This window comes from Pagrus major, chromosome 24, assembly GCF_040436345.1.
Source record: "Pagrus major chromosome 24, Pma_NU_1.0".
NCBI lineage: Eukaryota > Metazoa > Chordata > Actinopteri > Spariformes > Sparidae > Pagrus > Pagrus major.
Genome location: NC_133238.1, coordinates 11,691,413 through 11,710,473, shown reverse-complemented (window position 1 = coordinate 11,710,473; position 19,061 = coordinate 11,691,413). Strand labels below are relative to the sequence as shown.

The 19,061-nt window shown below is 43.3% G+C and overlaps 1 protein-coding gene across 1 annotated transcript; it reads left to right on the top strand.

Moving 5' to 3' along the window:
* Positions 1-9,206: 9,206 nt before the first annotated feature.
* On the top strand, positions 9,207-18,823 carry dzip1 (DAZ interacting zinc finger protein 1). Its single transcript, XM_073462396.1, has 19 exons — positions 9,207-9,283; positions 9,542-9,686; positions 9,783-10,012; positions 10,239-10,823; positions 13,031-13,115; positions 13,338-13,453; positions 13,610-13,768; positions 13,858-13,989; positions 14,069-14,131; positions 14,232-14,360; positions 15,450-15,498; positions 15,581-15,631; positions 16,237-16,388; positions 16,474-16,678; positions 16,919-17,093; positions 17,208-17,578; positions 17,879-18,000; positions 18,094-18,253; positions 18,366-18,823. Exons 3-19 carry the CDS (start codon positions 10,010-10,012, stop codon positions 18,461-18,463), a joined length of 2,655 nt encoding a protein of 884 aa, XP_073318497.1. The 5' UTR covers positions 9,207-9,283; positions 9,542-9,686; positions 9,783-10,009; the 3' UTR covers positions 18,464-18,823.
* Positions 18,824-19,061: the final 238 nt, after the last annotated feature.

Sequence of the window (19,061 nt, the reverse complement as noted above, 5' to 3'; positions counted from 1 at the left end):
GGTGAGGTGTGAATTGAAATAAGTCATTATCTACAGAAAACACCTTCCCAAGAGGCAGCAAAGAGAGGCTTCAAACGGATACTTTATTTTCGCAATCCAGACACACTGCAGAAAATAGGAGCGAAGCGTGCGGGGAGAATCTCTGGGAGGCCGGTTATGGCAAGCTGCTTAGGTAAATGCATTAGACAACCAAACATCAAAGCCTTAAATATTCAAGGGCCCTGAGATGGCGAGAAATGTACAAATGGATTTATTCCTCCCCGAGTAAACACACATAGAATAGAAGCACGTGGCGGGCTGAGAAAAATGGTTTGCGAGGGAGCATGTGCCAAATAGCAGAGGAGCTGGAGATGAAGGAAAATGGCAAAATAGGGACGGTTATGTTCAGAGATGAGACGGCGTGTTAACGCAGATCAGACGCCTTTCTCACCACTAAAACCACTTCGTCTCCCCACAATATCCAGCTGTCACCAGTGACAGTATTAATATTGTGATGCTTCTGTTTGTGCTCTCCTCCCACATTAGGTGCCATTTCCAAGGAAACCGTTCAACAAGGTGTCTGAGGCTGTGATGAAGCATTAAACCCCGCAGCCTACAGGAACGAGTCAGAGCGGAGAGAAAAAAATGAGTCTGGGGAAGTTCTCCGGATGTATGGGTAGGAATGTCTCGTGATGAATAGCCAACCTTGTTTCCTAAACTCTGCAGCTTCATCACTATGCAGCTCTATCTTCATACATCTAACTCCCGCGACTGATTTATCGGAGGGTACGGCACAGTCGCCAGACCTTGCATCCAACGCTGCACGGCGTTCTGTGCACGAGTACAAACGCTTAGACAGACTGCGTGACGTAGGGTACATTTGTAAGATGGATGAGCGGTGCTACATTTGAATTGCAAAATACTCAGACGCTCATTTTCGAGGATTTACATGGATTAATTTGTTAAAAAACATGACGACGGTGTTCTTGTGTATCCGGCGGTACGATGCACGGGTTTGCTTTATTTCCAAACCCACAGAAATGATGATTTATTAGTTCAATCTCCGTGTCCGCACCAAGACTGACCTTTCTTTACCTTTTAAATATTCATGCTGCCTTGTTGTGGAGGTCCCTTCAGGATAAACCCACATCAATACGAGATATTTAGTCTGGTATTAATGGAAAAAGGAGATTTTTTGAATATTATTCAGGGGGAAAGAGTCTTTAAACATGGCTCTGATCCACAGTTAAGATGTGTATCGCGACCATCTGGTGAATATTCAGAATCCCAGAAAGCTTTGCGTCGCCCACTCATAAAGCTCAGCGTGCCCCATCATGTGGCCGACTATTTAAAATGCACAGTGCATGTGTGGATTTCTTCTAAGGATAACAGCAGCCCTAATGTACAATCTAAGAAGATTGTTCTGTAAGCCTTGAGAGATCATATCTGATAGAAAGGAGATGAAACCATTTCAGACAAAGCTTAACGTGAGCCCCAGAACGGGTGCAAAGAGGTGCAAGACCAGAGGCCGGGTTATTCTCTTATCTTTGTGGCCAAAAGCTCTCTGGCGAAGCACCCCTCCTGGCATTTAAAACACATGTCTGCGATAACATCATTGGTTCTTTTCTCCCTCCCTCTGGCCTCCAGAGAGAATCTCTGAGCATCTCTAAATGTCACGTTAAGTGCTTCTCTTGTCCCGCGCTGACACAAAAACGAGGTGCTGGCTGAATACAAAGAAGGCCCATACTGGATGGCTGCCATAGCTCAAAGAGAGCGACAGTTATCTTCTCTCCTCTTTTTCTGCTCTCGCCCTCATTTGTTCAAACTGTCAAAAGTAACATTTAGTCTGTAATAGGGCTTCCAAAAACAAGGGCAAAGACTTCCTCTCGTGGTCCAAACTAAACGCGAGTGCCTCTACATCCATAAAGCACACATCACGGCTGTTTGAAAGGCTGCTATTACAACATAATAGTCAATTTAATTCAAATTAAAACTCTCCTTCTTGTCTAACAGGTATATTTAAGAGCAGAGAGAGCGCACGAGCAGTTCACTAATTGTTCTGTAACTTAATACTAAGAGGAGGATGTGATTAGATCTTCCAGGTAAGAAATCAGGAGAGCGATGGTGGAGATATAATGACTGCCGAAAATGCTAATGTCATAACAAGGTGCTATTTTAGCCGCCTGGAGCTGTGCCTGAGCAAGTGTGAGACAGAAATTAGATTCCTCCTTGTTGGTTTCCTGTCATTAGCAGTTTCAGCAACGCTTTTTTTACCATTCGCATATCAGACAATTAGAGAGGTTGGGAGAGTGCGGCTACAAAATCAGCAGTTAAAACAAGAAGAGACCTCGACACAGCACGGACACAACGCTGCTCCTTTTGATTTTAGAAGAGTACGTCTGTCTGTTGGTTTGTAGCTGGAACCAGGAGCTAATTAGCTTAGCGTAAAGACTGGAAGCAAGTGAAAACATGCGGGGGGAGTGTCTCTTTCAACCCAGCCAGGCTAGCTGTTTCCTCCTGCTCCCTGTCTTTATGTTCAGCTAAGCTAACCACCTAGCATGCGCAAAAACGCTAGACAAGTGGTACAGTCAGTGTCGCCAACCGACTTTCTTAGATTTGATTCAAGACCCCTTTAGCCACTGTAAGTTTTTACTTCTTAAAGTAGTGAGTTATTGTTTTACATTTTATGAGTTTGTTCCAGTGTCTGTTCATGACACTTTAGCACAACAGTCTATAAAACAGTTTGAGCAGCTTGAAAATAAATAACAGGCTAGCTAGTGTACTAACTTTGTTATATCTACTAAATATACTATATTATAAGTCAGTGAAGTTTAAATTCCTTATCTTTACCTTTAATATCTTAAAACTCTAGCGGCATCTGGCATCTGTTCGAGCTCTAGCTAGCTACAGATGACAACCACTGCGTACAGGGAGCTGTTTCCTGCTACGGTAAATAAACATAGCACAAAAAGTAAGGAAATTTGTGTTTGGCAGATTATCTCTTTGTTGTAACAATGCTTCTTGGCAATCAATCTTATACCGTTGGAAAGCCTGTTTATTTCCCTTTTAAATGGTGCCACATTTGTAAAGAACATGTATTTGTGGGATGAGCAGCAGAGCTGAGTATGTGGGTTGCGCCCATGAAAGATTTGCCAAATCTTCTCTGCCAATGCCAAACAGCTTATTCTGCTGTTGCTTTTGTGCTATGTTTACATATCTTGAAGACGATACAATGTGGTAAGTATTTGGCTTTTGAGGTGATAGCAGGTGGCTCTTTTTTAAAACATTTTCAACCAAGCCTAGCTAACCGTTTCCCCCTGCTTCCTGTCTTTATGTTCAGCTAAGCTAACCAGGTGGGAGTGGTAGGCCACAGCCAGTGTTGCCAACTTTCTAACTTGATTTAGCAACTTTTAAAACCCCCTTAACAACTATTTAAGGGATATTTTTGTCAAAATACATAAAGTATAGAGGAGGGAGTTTATTTGAGTATCAGTTCATGACACTGAAGCTCAACAGCAGCCCCATAAAACAGTTTTAGAGCTACATAAGCAGCTTGAAAATTATAATGATAACTAGATTGAGTCAGTTAGGTTTAGATTTATTAAATTTAACTTTAATTTCTTAAAACTTCTTGTATATTGTGTCTATAGAATGTACTGTAATAAGTTAATGAATATGCACATTAGCACGTGGCCTAATCTAGCATCATCTAGCCACTGTCGGCTTCAGCTAGCTAATAGTTAGCTAGCTACACTGCGTACAGGTAGCTACGTGTCAGTTATTGACCTTTGGAGGTGTTGGCTGGTAGCTCTTTCCCCTGCTTCCGGTCTTTATGCTAAGCTAAGCTAACTCTCCTCCTCTTCTACTTAACGGACAGAACGGACAGGTTTAAGAGTCACATCTTCTCATCAAACTCTTGGCAAAAAACAGAAAAGTGCACCCCTGCCTTCCTTTCTGATCACCAAAAGTCACAGTTGGTTTCAAGCAGACCCCAGTCTTGTGTGTTCAAAATGACACCTTACCTCCTACAAACAACAATTTATCAGACGCTCTGAGAGAAAATGTGCAGGGTTTGGTAATGCTGCAGACGCCAGCAGGGTTTTACACTGTCTTACAATGAAGTCTGCATTAAGTTTTATACCCATGAGCGCATTCCTCATACATTACTCCCTCCATATATTCGATCTCCATTACCTGTGTTTCCTCCAAAGGATCCACTGCTGCTGCTGCTGCTGCTGCTGTGGCCGATTTGCCCTAAAGAGCCCGGGCCTCCTCGCTCAGTGGGAGGATAAGAAAGAATCCGTGCAAACCTCGTCATTTGTCTGCTATATATAATTCTTTAGTGCTGGTAAGTCTTACGACCTGAGCAACATTCATAGGGGACAATGAAAGGAAACGGTGGGATGCTTCACTCCTTCTCCCCTCCCCACCGCAGCGCTCTTTCATCTCTCCTTCCCACAAGGCTGATTCACCACTTGTGACCCCTGCGGCTGCCTCGTTGAAAATAGACAACAAAGTGTCTGAGATGAAAACCGGTGGGCAGTTGTAGGCTCGATTGCCGCTCAGCTTTAAGTTGGTCGGGCGGCGGTGAGCGCTCTCGCTGCGCTGACACGTCCATTTGTCTGGATTCTCTTGTAAAAAAGGAGGCGAGCTGGCACTGCCATGCACCCACTTGTGTGAGCGTTAAACACAAGGCTGCCAGACATTTTCTGTAAGGAGGATAAAAAACGGCAAAAACAAATCAAACAAACATTGTTATATGTAATTAACAATTAATTGAATTGAACGGAGACACATTGGAGTCCTGTATCCAGCTCCTATAATACATCAAGGGGATGATACAGCTGGTCGATAGTTACAAGTCGTTAATCCGGTCCTCCGATCTAAATGTGTCCCCAGCAACCTGATGTTTTTATGGCAAGACTCTGAACTTCACGAGCAACTACTGAGGGCTGGTTTTACAGATTAGCGCACTTTTTAAAAGGACGGGAAGAGTAGGCTGGCACTGCATGCACACGTTTCACAACACAAAAGCTACTTAAAGTAAAAATTTATGAAAAGGTAATTCTGCTGACTGTGGTTGTCCTGTCATACTGCTGTGATTTCAAGTGTGTTTGTGTGAGCAAACTCAGCCTTGATGGATCTTGTTTGCAACTTGGACTTCAAACTTTTTCATTTAATCTTCTTTCTGACTACAATGAACTCTGAATTACTGAAATAAAATACACCTCTGAAATAAAATACACCTCCTCACCTTGTTTTGATTTTAAAGGTGCAATATGTAAGAATTGACCACCTGTTGAATTTCTACTCCAAACAAACAGGGGGCAGCATATCACCAGAGTAACTGCTAACTGCTGCTAACTGTATTCTATACATCCAGACTGCCTTTAGCTTGTTAGCTCAGTTAGCCATGCAACTAGTTAGACTACCGGGGGGGGGGGGGGGGGGGGGTCTTGGTGTTTACACCGCTAGCACAGGAGCTTTAGACTGCCGAGAGAAAGAGGTTTTCAGGCCCAGGGCTAGCTGGTTAGCATGCTAACTTCAGTGGCTATCTCTGCAAGAATCACTCGAGCGGGTTTTAAAGAGTTCTTGTTCCTGGCGTGTGAGTCGCAGTGGCATCGCTTTACCCCTTTACTCATCTGCATCTCCTTTTAAAACCGCTCTAAAAGATAAAAGTCGCTACATTTGAATGCAGTTCTCTTTGATTTATAAACAGCCGGTGCACGCACGCACTCAGACAGAAAAAACAACTGTATCAAAGGTCTCTTTTCACCTCTTGATCATTCTTCAAACTATCTCCGGATGCTAAACTGCGAGCATAAATACAGTAAGTATAACTGTACGCGCCGCTTCAGTATGCAGAGTGGTCTGAATCCATCTCGTCCTGTGCAGGGGAAGATAAGAACCCCCTTCATGAATAAAGATGTTTTCGGCATCCTCTCGTCTCTGTGTTCAATATGTACTTGTTACAGCGGCCATTATTTATAGTCCCACTAAGGCCTAGAGTGGCGAGAGTAGGTCTCATGGGGGATTGGGAAGTGGAGCCACCGCTACCTATAGTGGGAAAGATATACCACCTCACCCCCGCTGAGAACTTCGCGCAGGAAATGAACTCATAAATCAAGCAGTAAATTGAGTGTAGGGCTGTGCTTACTCATCTCGAGAGGTCCGCTCCTCTTCCTCCACACACCCCTGCTCCTTTTTACTGCATGACTAATGCAACGCCGCAACTTCTCTGCCCATGTGTGTGTGTGTGTGTGTGTGTGTGTGTGTGTGTGTGTGTGTGTCTCCCGCTCTGCTAAACTCTTATCAAACACTGTGGATTTTATTTTCAAGCAAACATCATAACTCTGGCCTGGAGGCTACAGTGAGTGGAAAAAAAAAAGTGTATGGAAAGAAATGAGTGTAACTGGGATTTTTGTTGGGGAGTCCAGAAACAAGCACATGAGCATCTTGTCCTACAGCTGAACTTCACCGCCTCATTGTGATGCCACTGGTGAGAGCTGCCTGTCTTTACCAGGACACCGCCTGAGAGGAGACCAGTCTCCCCTGGCTGCCTCAGGCTATACTGACAGTCACAGGTCCTGTCTGGAGGAATTAAAATCTCTATTTATCAGGAGTCGACTGAAGCCGTCTGGGGACCGGCTGGGGGAAATGGCACATAGTGGTCGTCTTCCAGCAGTGGGACTCTGATGGAGAGTTCAGCAAGCTGGGATGTGCCCATGCAGGTTGTTTCTTGACAGCATGTGTGATGTTAAAACAAAACCTCTCATCCCAGCCTTGTTTCACGTTGTTAAAGTGCAGCACAAGCATCTGCATTGTCCTGAATGAGAATCATTCTTTAATCTAATGCTTAAAAGAAACATCCAAAGAGCAATTTTAAGACTGATCCTCGAGCACAAGCAGTGAATGTGCAAGTGGCTGTGTGGATCCACCCCGCTGCGCCCGGCTCCCCATTAAAGCAAAGGGCTGTGTCGCCTCCTGCAGCTCCTCTCCATCACAGCAGCGGTAGGCAGCATCTCCTCTGACAGTGAGGGAGGACCGGAGGGAAGACTCGCCATCACTCCTCCATCGTGAAGCCACGGCGCCTGCAGAGCTGAGATCAGATCTCTACTGACCTCCGTTGGTGAAATAATGTACATGTTAGGATGGATGCTACGGTCATGGAAATATACCGGCGCTCAGCTCAGATGTTAGATGGTTGGCTCATCAAAATCATAAAAAAACACCTGACAAAATGTGTTTTTTTGCGTAAATTGGGTGACCTTTAACCTCACAGTCGACAAAAGCTCTCAGTCAGTACTTCTACACTCTGTGCTTTTGAGAGAATCTTTTTTAAAACATGCAATTCTTCTCCTAACCTTGATTTCAAGACAACGTGAATGCTATCAATTCAATTTTAAATAACAGAGCGTAACAGAGTGCCTTCACTTCAGTTTGACGCTTACAATTTAAAGGTGCATTGTGTAGTTTTGGAAAAGAAAATCAGAAACTCTGAAATCTAATATTTACAATATTGGTATGGTGATAATACAAACTCAGAAATGTGTATTTTTTCCATAACTGAACAAACAAGCTGTTCTCAGAGGAAAATAAGGTCCCAGAACACTGTTTGAAGCTAGAAAGGTGGCAGGGTCCGCCACATATAAACAAAGTAAAGCAGTATGAAAGTGTGTTGTCCTGTAAGGTCAGTTTGTTTATTCAGCCGTGAAGATCAATCGATGAAGATTATTCTCTCCTTATTAATTATCTTTATTATAAAATCTTACCAAAAAGTAAAGATCATGTAAAAGCTGAAAAGTTGTCACAAAATTAATTTTTTTCTGCTTTTCTAGCCAATTAACCATCTCGTGTCCCCCCTACAGTTATCTTGTGACCCTTCAGAGGGGCCAGAGCCCTAGGTTGGGAACCTAAAAGTAACAGCACGTTGATGTACCTTTATTAACAGTAAAATAAAGTCACAGCAGCAGGTCATTTATAATTTCCACCACAAGGGGGAGCTCTCACACAAGGCCAGCACTGTACTACAGTAAGCCAAACTTTTTGAACCCTTCACTCGCATCCCTCCTTCCTTTTAGTCGTGTTGATGGTTACTTCAATACTTCAGCCTGTTTCCAACGCTTTAACTATTGGGTTTCCATCGACTACACCCCCGACTCCCTCACCTCTCTCCCCGGACTCCCCGCTCCAAAGCCCCGCAGTCTGCTTCTCCCTCCCCCCCCCTCTCCTTCTCACTGCGAGCTGCGTCAAGTCACCACGTCTCACCGGAAATGAGGAGCATCGCCCGTAAATCACAGGTTTGGCTTGACTCGAGCCTGGAGAGGCTCCATGCATTACTGTCACGGATTGAAGTGAATGTTTCTTTTTCAGAATGGTACATGTGCTTCCTGTTTGGCTGATAAACTCACCTTCTGAGCGTTTTCACAGCTTTATAGGCCTATTAGTCTCATAGCCTTCAAAATAAGATGAAAGTGTGCCATAATGGAATTTGGTCATTTTAGCAGTAAAGTAAAGAAAATTGATTAAATTGTTATCTTTATATCTATGAGTACATAAAATAGGGGGCATCAGTGAAAAAACATGGTATCTAAAGCCTTCTATAATGTGTGTCACTACTGGTTTTACTGTCCTTAACAACTGTCTGTCATTTTCCAATATTTAAACTGCATGCCCTGTGTTTTTATCTCTTTATCTGTTGTATTTTAGGAAGCCTTTTTAAGACCTTGGCCAGGGGGACAACAGATGAAAATGATCCTTTTGTCCAACTCTCCAATTTGTACTCATGTATTACCATGTGTTCAATTAATAAGCACTATCCTTTCTAAAAAAAAAAAAAAAACTAAACTAAACTCCAAAATACAGGATGTTAAAATGACCCTACCTAAAAAGATGTTCCTTAAATGTAGTTTTTATTGTCCCAATTTACGCCTCTGGTGAGATCATTTTGCTTTCGTTCTTTATTTTTTGTTTCATCTTACTTTATTTTTTTCTCCTCATCTTTCTGGTTGTAAAAATGACAATCAAACATACACATTGCTTTATGCTCAAACAGAGGAAACAGTAAAGTTTAAAAAAAAAATTTTTTTAAAGTAGCTTTTGTGCTTTTTTAAATTGCGCCTCGTTTTACTTTGAAGGTATCTGCCGGAAGTCCCGTTGATTCTCGCGAGCTTTACGGCGGTCTGTTCTTTGAGCAGGGATTTAGGAATGTGGAGACCAGCAGCTACGTCACCCTCAAATCGGCTGGGGTACCGTCGTCTGAAAACTTTTCAAAAGCGTTTAAATTCATAACACAAACCGTCCGGTAAGTTATTTTAATGGCATTGTGCGATACACAACTCTATTTTTAAAAGTCACAATAGTTAGTGATGTATAATACTGTTTTACGTTGTTAAAAGTTGCCTGAAAGATGTCCGTTAGCTCAGTAGAGGTTTGAAGTACGTGAGCCATCGTGAGCTAGTTAACGTTACTTGAGACTGTGAGGGGGAAAGGCTGCATATTTTCTGTACTTGTAGTCTTCACCGCTGCTCAGACAAGTTCAAGCATGTGTGCCTTTGTTTAGGTGGAGGTCAAGCAAGGGGATAACAAAACAAAAAAAAAAGCCTGCCCCGACATGAAGTGATTGTTTGGGGAACGTGATGCCGGGAGATGAACGCTAGCCGTGTGTGGCGTTAGCAAGGAGACCATTTTAAACATCCTCGCTGCAGGTAAGTTATGCTGCTTTTTATGTGGCTTTACACGCTGCTCAAGTCGATGCATACCCTCAGAAAAAGCTTTAAAATGTGTGTCTGTCTTTCCCACAGGACCACAACTCATCTTCCACACGCTGTAGGGAAACATTTGCTGATTGCCCGCAGTGTTTTGGTAACATTGCTCTCCCCGGGGACGCTCGGCTCGGGCTCCATGGTAACGTGGCGGACGCCCAGCCTCGTTGTCGCGTTGAGCTGCCTGCAGAGGGGGCGGAACCGGAGAGGAGAGGAGCGACGGGTCCTCGATTTCTTTCTCCCCGATAAGGCGAAAGCAGCCGAAGATGGTAAGGAGAGCACGGCTACGTGAGGACAGAGACAGCGTTATAGGTAGATGGAGATCGGTGGTGTTGGAGTCTCTGCTGTTTTTCCTCGCTGAAGCAGATCCTGCTGCCCCTCTTCTTCCTTTCATTCTCTCCTTGTGATTGTGTGATTTATGCATTTGATGCTCATGTCAGTTGTTTAGGTTTGCATATTGTATCTCATTTAAAAAAAAATCTCTCTTTGTTTCAGCCATTTCACGACGGAGCCTACTACCCATACTCCAGTGACACCCAGGGGACCCACTCATCAGCAGGGATCCCATCGCTCCTGAATTCCCCACTCAGCCAGCACTCTGTACCTGCACCGGGCATGACTCCATCAAGCGGAGCCTCCGTCGTCCTTCCTTTCAAGTTCCGTCCACGGAGGGAGAGCGTGGACTGGCGGCGAATCAACGCCGTGGACATAGAGCTGGTGGTGAGCCAGCTGGACGTGGATGCACTGCAGGACCACATCAGCACAGTGACCTTCTGCAGCTTGGACGGGGAGCGATGCCAACGGTGCCAGAGCCCCGTGGACCCTGCTCTGGTGAAGCTCCTGCGGCTGGCCCAGCTCAGCGTGGAGTGGCTCCTCCATTGCCAGGAATTCCTCACCCTCAATCTGCGTGCAGCAGAGGAGAGGCTGGCGGCGGCCGGCAAGGAGCGCGAGCAGCTGCTGGCTCAGCAGAAGAAGCAGGAGGAGAAGGTGAAGGCGCTGACCGCCGAGCTCAAGCAGAGGAGGAAGGTTATCCGCACCCAGCAGTCGATGCTCGCGCCACGAATCATCAGCAGCCAGAAGGTACTGCTGAGACACTAAATGCTCACTCTCTGGAGGGGTATCGGTTACACATTTGCATTTCACATATGTATGGCAAGCAGACGGCTAGCTCCATCACCCCCACCCCCTTCACTCCTCCTCCTTCTCCTCCTCAGGGCCCCCTCTCTGTCATTGTTCCCAAGATCTATTCAGAGCTCTGGCTTTGTGCATCACACATGGAGGGAAAAAGGGGAGGCTTTTATCAGAGTCTGACAGAATTTTGGGTCTAATAATGGCTCTAATGTACAGGGAAACCTGCCGTGGCTGTGTTGTTTTGGTGTGATTACAATGAGCTTTGTTTTCAGACTGGAAGAGAAGGATTTCGAGCTGCACAACAGATGGTGTCATGTGGTGGCAATTAGTTTTTATTAATCCACTTACAAAAGGGTGACAAGAGTCGTAATCAAGATGACTGGCTGACTCCCACATCCCCCACACTCATATGTGCACGTCCTTGTGCAGCATTTAGTTCTTTTTAGTGTTTTTGAAGATATTTAGGTATTATTACTGCCGGTTGATCTGTAAATGTGCCTGTAAATACAGGCTCTTTGAGGTTATTTATAGCACCAATCAAAAATCAAACCCCTGTTCTTCAAGGCTGCCACTGACCTGGCCAAGCGGTTGCCAAGGCAACAGATATAGTGTGTCATGACAGCATGTGGTTGCTAGGTGTGCGCCAGAAGCTCAGCTAACAGAGGTGGCTCAATAATTGATAGAGAAGCCATGTGTTTATGTCCTTCGAGGACCTTTGGCATTTGTTGCTGGTCATAGCTAACGTTCACGTCTCTCCTGAATAAACACATACCATATGGTGCGACAAGATATCAGTAGCAGCAGGTTTAACATTGAATGAAGTCACAGGCGCGTTGAGCGGCAGGGTTAAATGTAGCATGTGATGTGTGTGTGTGTTTCTGTGCAGTATCTTCTTTAGTTGGTAGTGTGGTGACGCCTGCCGCAGGGAGCAAATCAAAATCATTCACGCTATCTGTCTGTTGGGAAACACATGCCTGAACTCAGAGGATGCTGTTGTTGGAGCCTAATCAGTCTTAATGTAGCTTTGTCCCCAACCTCATTCAGTCAGTCACTCACTGCTCAGTGGTCCCTACATAATGGACACCCAGTAGTTCATGAGGTTTTGCACTCTCACAATTATCATCATTTTGTGTTGTTATTGCAGTGTACATACTATGGACTTAAGGCTCTCTCTCTCTCTCATATCAGATATAGGTCATTTCATATCCAGGTACATACTACGATAAAGAACATGTTCTGTAAAAAGAATTGTAAATAATGTATATAAAATGTTGTTTTTTAAAGTATACTCGACAAATTAAAGATACATTTGATTTGATTATTTTTCTCCTTCTATTTATAACTTTTGTGAATCTTTTCAATTAAGTTTGTAACAAAATATAAAATGCTAATGTATAAAATGTTAAAAGAGTAAACAAAACACATTTTTCAACTATAATGCAACCAAAATATGGGACTAGAATCTACGGCCTGTATCAGAATTTTCATACCCAAACCATGTGACAGAAGTAGGTCCTCTCCTGTTGGGAATTACGCTGTGCTGTGTCACTTTAACTCTTCTCCATGTTTGACTGTGTTGCCTTTATGCTAATTTTCTGCCTTGCATCCACGCTGTGATAAAAAATGTCCCAATGACGAACAATATTGCCAGATAGGGTGTCATGCATCACAACAAAATAAACAGGAGAGTGTAATGTAAAACTATGGATGGATTTCTATCGTCAAAGGATATATATCGTTATTTCCTGAGCCTGATTTCCTGGTCCTGAGGGCTCAACATACAAAACACAATCAAATGAAGAACTTCTTTAAAGTTTGACAACACATATCCAGCATAACAAATATAGAAGACACATCTGTTTCTGTACTTGGGCTTGTATTTACAGACAATACTGTTCTGATTTGATTTGTGAGGTACAATAAGGGTGAAATGTTAAATCAAAATATTATAGCTGCTATATAATCTTATGAAAATACAGTATGAAGTCTGAATCATTGTTAAATGCAGACCAGCATCTCACCAATACTTGAGAAAATCTAAACAGTCCTTCCAGTCTCCTGTTTCCTCAAAGATTTGCCATATGTAACACTTGGCTTTCTTTTTCAAAGATGCACAGGACGAAATATTAATACAGTCTTTCGTTTGTTTCTTTTAGTGTCTGCAGTGTGATAAAACCTTCCTCAATGCCTCCTTTCTCCAGAATCACATGCAACGTCGCCACCCTGACGAGTATGAGATCCGTAAGTCAACCAGTCAGAAAGAAAGATTTGAGGAACAGTTTAGAGGAGGGACAGAGAGTATGGTAATGCATGAAATGAAGGTAGGAGTCAGATAAATCAGTGAAAAGATGGAGTCTAATGAAGACCACTTTGCAGCTGAAAAATGGAACATTCACTCGCATTATATTGTTACATAAAATATCCTTTACAATGTCTTTTTGTTCTTGTTTTACCTCCCTTCAGAGGTGCGTTCAGACAGTGAGAAGAAATCTCAGATTGACAGCCTCAAGTTGGAGATCGGCAGTCTGAAGGAGCAGATTGTTCAGCAGAAACAGGAGTTGCAAGCTAAAGCAGCTCAGGTAGGACAACCACACCATTGCTGGAACGATAATCAGCGGATGTAGTGTTGTCGAAAACTACAGTTGTGGCCCACTTAACATTTTATCTTAACCTATTTATGTGTCCTTTGTGGTTTCTTGGTGACTCAGCTCTTTTCATTTCTGTTGTGATTCCAGGAGAAAGAGCAGCAGTCGCTCCACAGAGACCTGCAGAGAGAAATGGACCGTTTTAAGGCTGAGGAGATGGCGCGCATGGACAGAAAGATAGAGGACAGCAGGGACGGCATACGCAGAGAGATGGAATTTCTGTACAGCCGAAACATTCAGGCTCTCAATGTACGAAAAGGATACTCAGATAATCCCCTCAGCAGCCTTTTAATAGTGTTTATTTACATTACATTAATTTGGTCTTTATCCGTTCACAGGAAGCAAATCAGAATCTGACAGCCAAGCATGAAAAATCAGCCAGCCCTGTTCACTCGCAGCCAGAGAGAGATGTGGACAACTACAAAGAGATGCAGCTACAAGCCATGCACAAGCAGCTAATAAAGAAACAGGTCAGTGTAGAGGACGGATATTGTTTTAAAACCAACAGGTGTATGAAGTTATTTTAAGCGCAAAAATCTTCTCTTTTAGGAAAAAAAGTGGGAATCCAGGCTGCAGGACATACAGGCTAAACACGAGTCTGAAAAGAATCAGGTAGGTTTTAGTTTTGAAGCATCTGTAAGTGAAATAATCAACAAGCCTTTGTGAGAAATCAGCCCACTGGAAAATGCATCCCCTTCCTGTCGTCTTCCAGCTGCTGAACGAGCTGAGCAGAATGCAGTCGTCTGTGTCGGAGCACCAGGAGCTCAGCCAGAGGCTGCAGCAGGAGATGGGGAGGAGGCTGCAGGAGAAGGAGCAAACCATCAAGGCTCAGAAGGAGCAGGTTAGCACTGATTCACACACTCACACTGCCGTCACAGCTCAGTGTGATTATGTCGAGAGAGGAAGTGAGGCGGAGGGTCAGCTCTTGTTCAGGATATCCTGTATATGCTACATGGGCTCAGATTGTGTTGTATTGAGACATGATGATACTGTACGCTTGACAGCCAAGCACTCACATAAAGTTTCATTTAAAGTTAAAGCCATTAAGATTTCAGTTCTGCTTACTAGTAGTAACTACAGGTGCAGTTTTATACTACTGGTCCCAGAATTCTCAGGGGCAGCCAACATTCTCTGAGCTGCTACTTTGACAGAAATACAACAGAATAGCAGCTTGTGTATCTGTTTACAGTGAAGCCAGACAAGCTCATGTTGTTTTAATAAACAGGTCAGTTAATAACTGTCTCAATTTCTCCAAGCATTATTTAAGAAAGATTATCTGATAAAAACTGATCATGTTTGTTATTTGCCACACATTTTTGTGAAATGATCCCAGCCACGTTTACTGCGGTGATGAATATATTGCATTTCCTCGGCTGCTTCACATTAAAAGCCAACAACCTGTAAAATATGTATTTACAAAACACAACTAGGGCTGCAACTAACAATTTCATTGTCAGTTAATCTGTTCATAATTTTCTTGATAAATTGGTTAGTTGTTTTTTCTATAAAATGTCAGAAAATGGTGAGTGTTTCCTAAAGCACAAGATGACGTCAACAACCCCAAAATATTCAGTTTACTGTCAAAAGAATGAAGAAACCAGGAAATGTTCACATTTAAGAAGCAGAAATCAGAGAATTTTGACTTTCTTTGTCTTTAACAATACTCAAACTGATTAATAGATTATGAATTATAAATATGAATTATAAATAGTTGCTGATTAATTTGATAGTTGATATCGATTAATTTGCTGCAGCTCTAAAAACAACCAACAGACACAATAAAAACGACTATATAAAGAGTATTTTACAGACTGTGTACGATTCACTCAATGGCTATTGCTGAAAAAATGCTGGTCATAACATATATTAGAAGTTGGGTTTAATTTCAGGATTCTTTAACCATTTAACATGCTATTTTTTCTTCTCACAGATGAGGAATATTACTTCAAACCCACCCACCAAAGTCGTGGAAGTGCCAGGTACCTTTTCATCAGAAAAGTGTTTCACGAAAGCAAACTGCATGTCTGATTCCAATACGTTAACTTATTCTCTGTTTTTCAGTCATGGTCAGTGCACCTGCTCCGGAGCCGAAACCAAAGAAAGTCATCCTTGGTAAGTTAGTAGAAGCCGGTCATCTAAAGAAAATTAGAATTAAAAACATTGTCACTCCCAGAGAGGCTGAGCATGTGCTTTCATCACATTAGTATCCCCCCACTCCTCCTCCTCTTTTAACACATATTTTATCTGATTTCCGATGACCTTTGGCCTTGTGTGCTGTCCAATTAGAGGAGCCAGTCTTTGCTCTTAAGCTGGATCCTATACAGGAGCTGTCAGAAGAGGAGAAAGGTAAAATAGACAGTAAAATGGTCGACTGCATGCTGTCTGCATGGATGCATCAGTCTGTCGCGGGCAGCCTTTTCTTGAAGTGTCGACACTGACATGAGGCATGCTCTTAGTACGAGAGTGCTTTTTGGAATCATTCTGTGACGCCTACCGTATGCGTATCGCTGGTCTTCACATCCATCCATAGTCTTGTTGCCTTGTTTGTGGCAAATCAACCTGTAGACGTTCTCCTCTTCTGCCTTCCCCTCCACAGTCTGAGCCTTTAGCATGGAGCTTGCTGTGAAAATTGGCAAATGCATGCTCATTTCCCCCCCCCCCTGTATTTGGAGCCTAATTTTCTAGAAACGGCTGATTTAGTGAGATTTCTTTAACAGACTCGAGCAGCTTCTCTGAGAGGAAGCCTGAGCCTGCACCAGAGAAGAAGCAGAGGGCGACTGTGAAAAGGAACACCAGCATCAAGAAAGATATGCGGCCAGACATGGAGCAGTCTCTTATTAGGAAACTGGAGAAACTCGGAGTCAAGCCTGTAAGTGTTGTACAACATTCAGTCTAAAAGAAAACACTCTTAAATGTGCTTTCATTGAACCATTGCTCCCTTTACCTTTCCTCAGGATCAGAGTGGTCTGAAGAACAAAGAGCTCGCTTCCATTCTAGCCAAGGTGCATTCGGACCGGGAGAGCTTTGCAAAGGGGAAACCCAGCTACTGGCGCCAGCGAGAGGAGATTGCTGGCACTGTGGCGCAGAAACTGGGCGCTCAGAGGAGAGGCAGCGACCCCGCTCCTGAGTCACAGACCAGATCCAGACAATCGGTTCAAGGTGAGTCATCGAACAGCCTCTTAGCACATGAGATCATCTTGCTCACTGCACTACTTTGTCCTTCAGAGAAATTCAACTAGCTCGTCACCAGCCAATATTGCATTAGCAGCTCGTAATTGGTTTTGACTGCGAGTGCATCCAACATCATCATTGTAATCTGCGAGAGCTTGTTTAAGCTGACTTAAGCTGTCAGCGACTGATCCGCTAACTGTGTTTGTACGACCTGTTTGATCCGTGCAGTGTTGCAGATCCGCCCTCGCTCCAGCAGCCTGCCCTCCAGAGCGACACAGGTGACGTCTGGACCTGCAGTCAAACAGCCAAAGACCCCCCAGCCTGCACCGAGGACCAAGACCACCGTCCAACCCAAGACGTCTACACCCAACACCAAGACCGCTTTGAGGGGCTTCACACCAAGGTAAAGGAGACATAGTAGCAGACTGTTAACAGTATTTCTTTTTTTTATATATAGATTTAAGAAAAACAAAAAGGTTGAATGATGAGTAAAAACCCTTTTCTGTGATTCTTTAAGGACCCCTCCTTTCAGTTCAGATGAGGAATCTGAAGAAGAGGATTCAGACATGGAGGAAGAACAGCCCATAAAACACCAGAGGGGCAAGTCACCACAGACCAGACTAAACCAGGCGACACCGGTACAGACCAGAGCGAACAAAGCCTCACCAGTTCAGGCCAGGCAGGCTCCAGCCAAGCACTCTTTCTCCTCCAACCCGCAGCAGGTCCGGGGGTCAGCGGGCAGCGTCACCAAGACGGCAGTCATAAAGATAGAGAGCGACGAGGACGACGACTGGTCGGACGTCAGCGAGTTGCAGGAGATCGACCCGAAACAGCTTCAGACTCACAAAGACCAGAACGGCAATGTGGAGAAGAGAAGCTTTGGGAAAGGTCAGTGGTCAATTATCTGCAGAAGTTGGATGTTAGATCATTTTCAACACTTTTGCCACACTTATTTTGGATAATGGCAATTCACACATTTTTTCATGGTGGTGTATATGTACCCTAATTACCTGTTGTGTCTTAATCTGATTGTCTGATAAGCCAAAAGCTTTTTCACAGTTGTTACAATAATTTATGTTTGCACTTTCAGTACTTTGTCATTAATGTGTTAACTATATAAATGTGGTCTTGAGTCTATAAAAATATAATTACTGAGACCATGTGTTATTGTTTTTTGTTTCTTTTTAGAGAATAAAATCAATGACCTGGCCAGAAAAATGGAAAAGCAGTTTGCAGGGAGAGCAGTAAAGAAACCAGCAGGGGGCGTCAGCATCTTACCAGAGAGGAAGGACGAGGTTCAGGAACTCACGGTGAGGCTCACTCACAGCTTTGGTGTACAGTGTTGTTAGCTCTATGATATTATTATGAAGTAAAAATCCTAATGTTTGTGAATGTGGTGACAGTACACAGATTTGGAGGAGAGCAGTGAGTGGTTGGTCTCCTCCTTAGAGGACAGACAGGAAATGTCCAAACCAGCTCAGGGCTCTGGACCAATGAGGAAGAGCCTGGACTCACCCAGCACCAGCGTCTGGGGAACCTCCACAGGAAAGGCTCCCAAATCAGGTCAGTTAATTCCGGATATGTTGGAGTATATATGGGGTTTATATAATAAGTTGCAATGATAATGGTGTCAGCTGTGTTTTAGTTAACACGGCAGCCTTCTTGTGTCCGACAGGTCTGACTGAAGCTGGAACAGGAAGCACCCTGAAGAGCAGCCTGTGCTCCTTCAGTGATGTCAGCGACTCTGAGGACATTAGCAATAGACATAATTAACACTACAGCTGATCAGGTGACGCACAGACACAAAGACCTCGCCAAGTAGCCATATTTTATACTTTTATCATATGGAAGCTATAATACAGACACAGCAATACTTCACAAAGGGTTATCAAATGGTTTTCTAATCAAGTAGTCTCACCTCGCACCTTGTGCCAATCCTTTGTTTCCTCGCCTTAGACCTTTTCAGTGTTTTTAAATAGATTCTGTTTTGTATATTCAATGAAATGTAACCCACACTCCAAATGAGATACTATATGTAGCTTGTGTAAAAGCTTTGTACATCAAATTTTATAACGTCTTCACGTGTCAAATGGAGCAATGAGATGTGATTTTGTAAAGAAAATATTTATACAAATAAAAGATTTCTTTGTGGATTACAAAGTTGAAAATCTTGAAAATCTGATTTCTAACAAATGTCAAAGAATTGTTTCTTCACACTTTGGTTTAATAAGATGATCGTCACTTTCAGCAATACAAGACTTAAAGGAGTCAAGTCGGCTAACTGTGCAATAAAACCTTTATGTTAAAAATCATCATGTTTGTAAAAAGAAAGACAGATAAGCATGTTCAAGATAAATTGCTGCACACAATT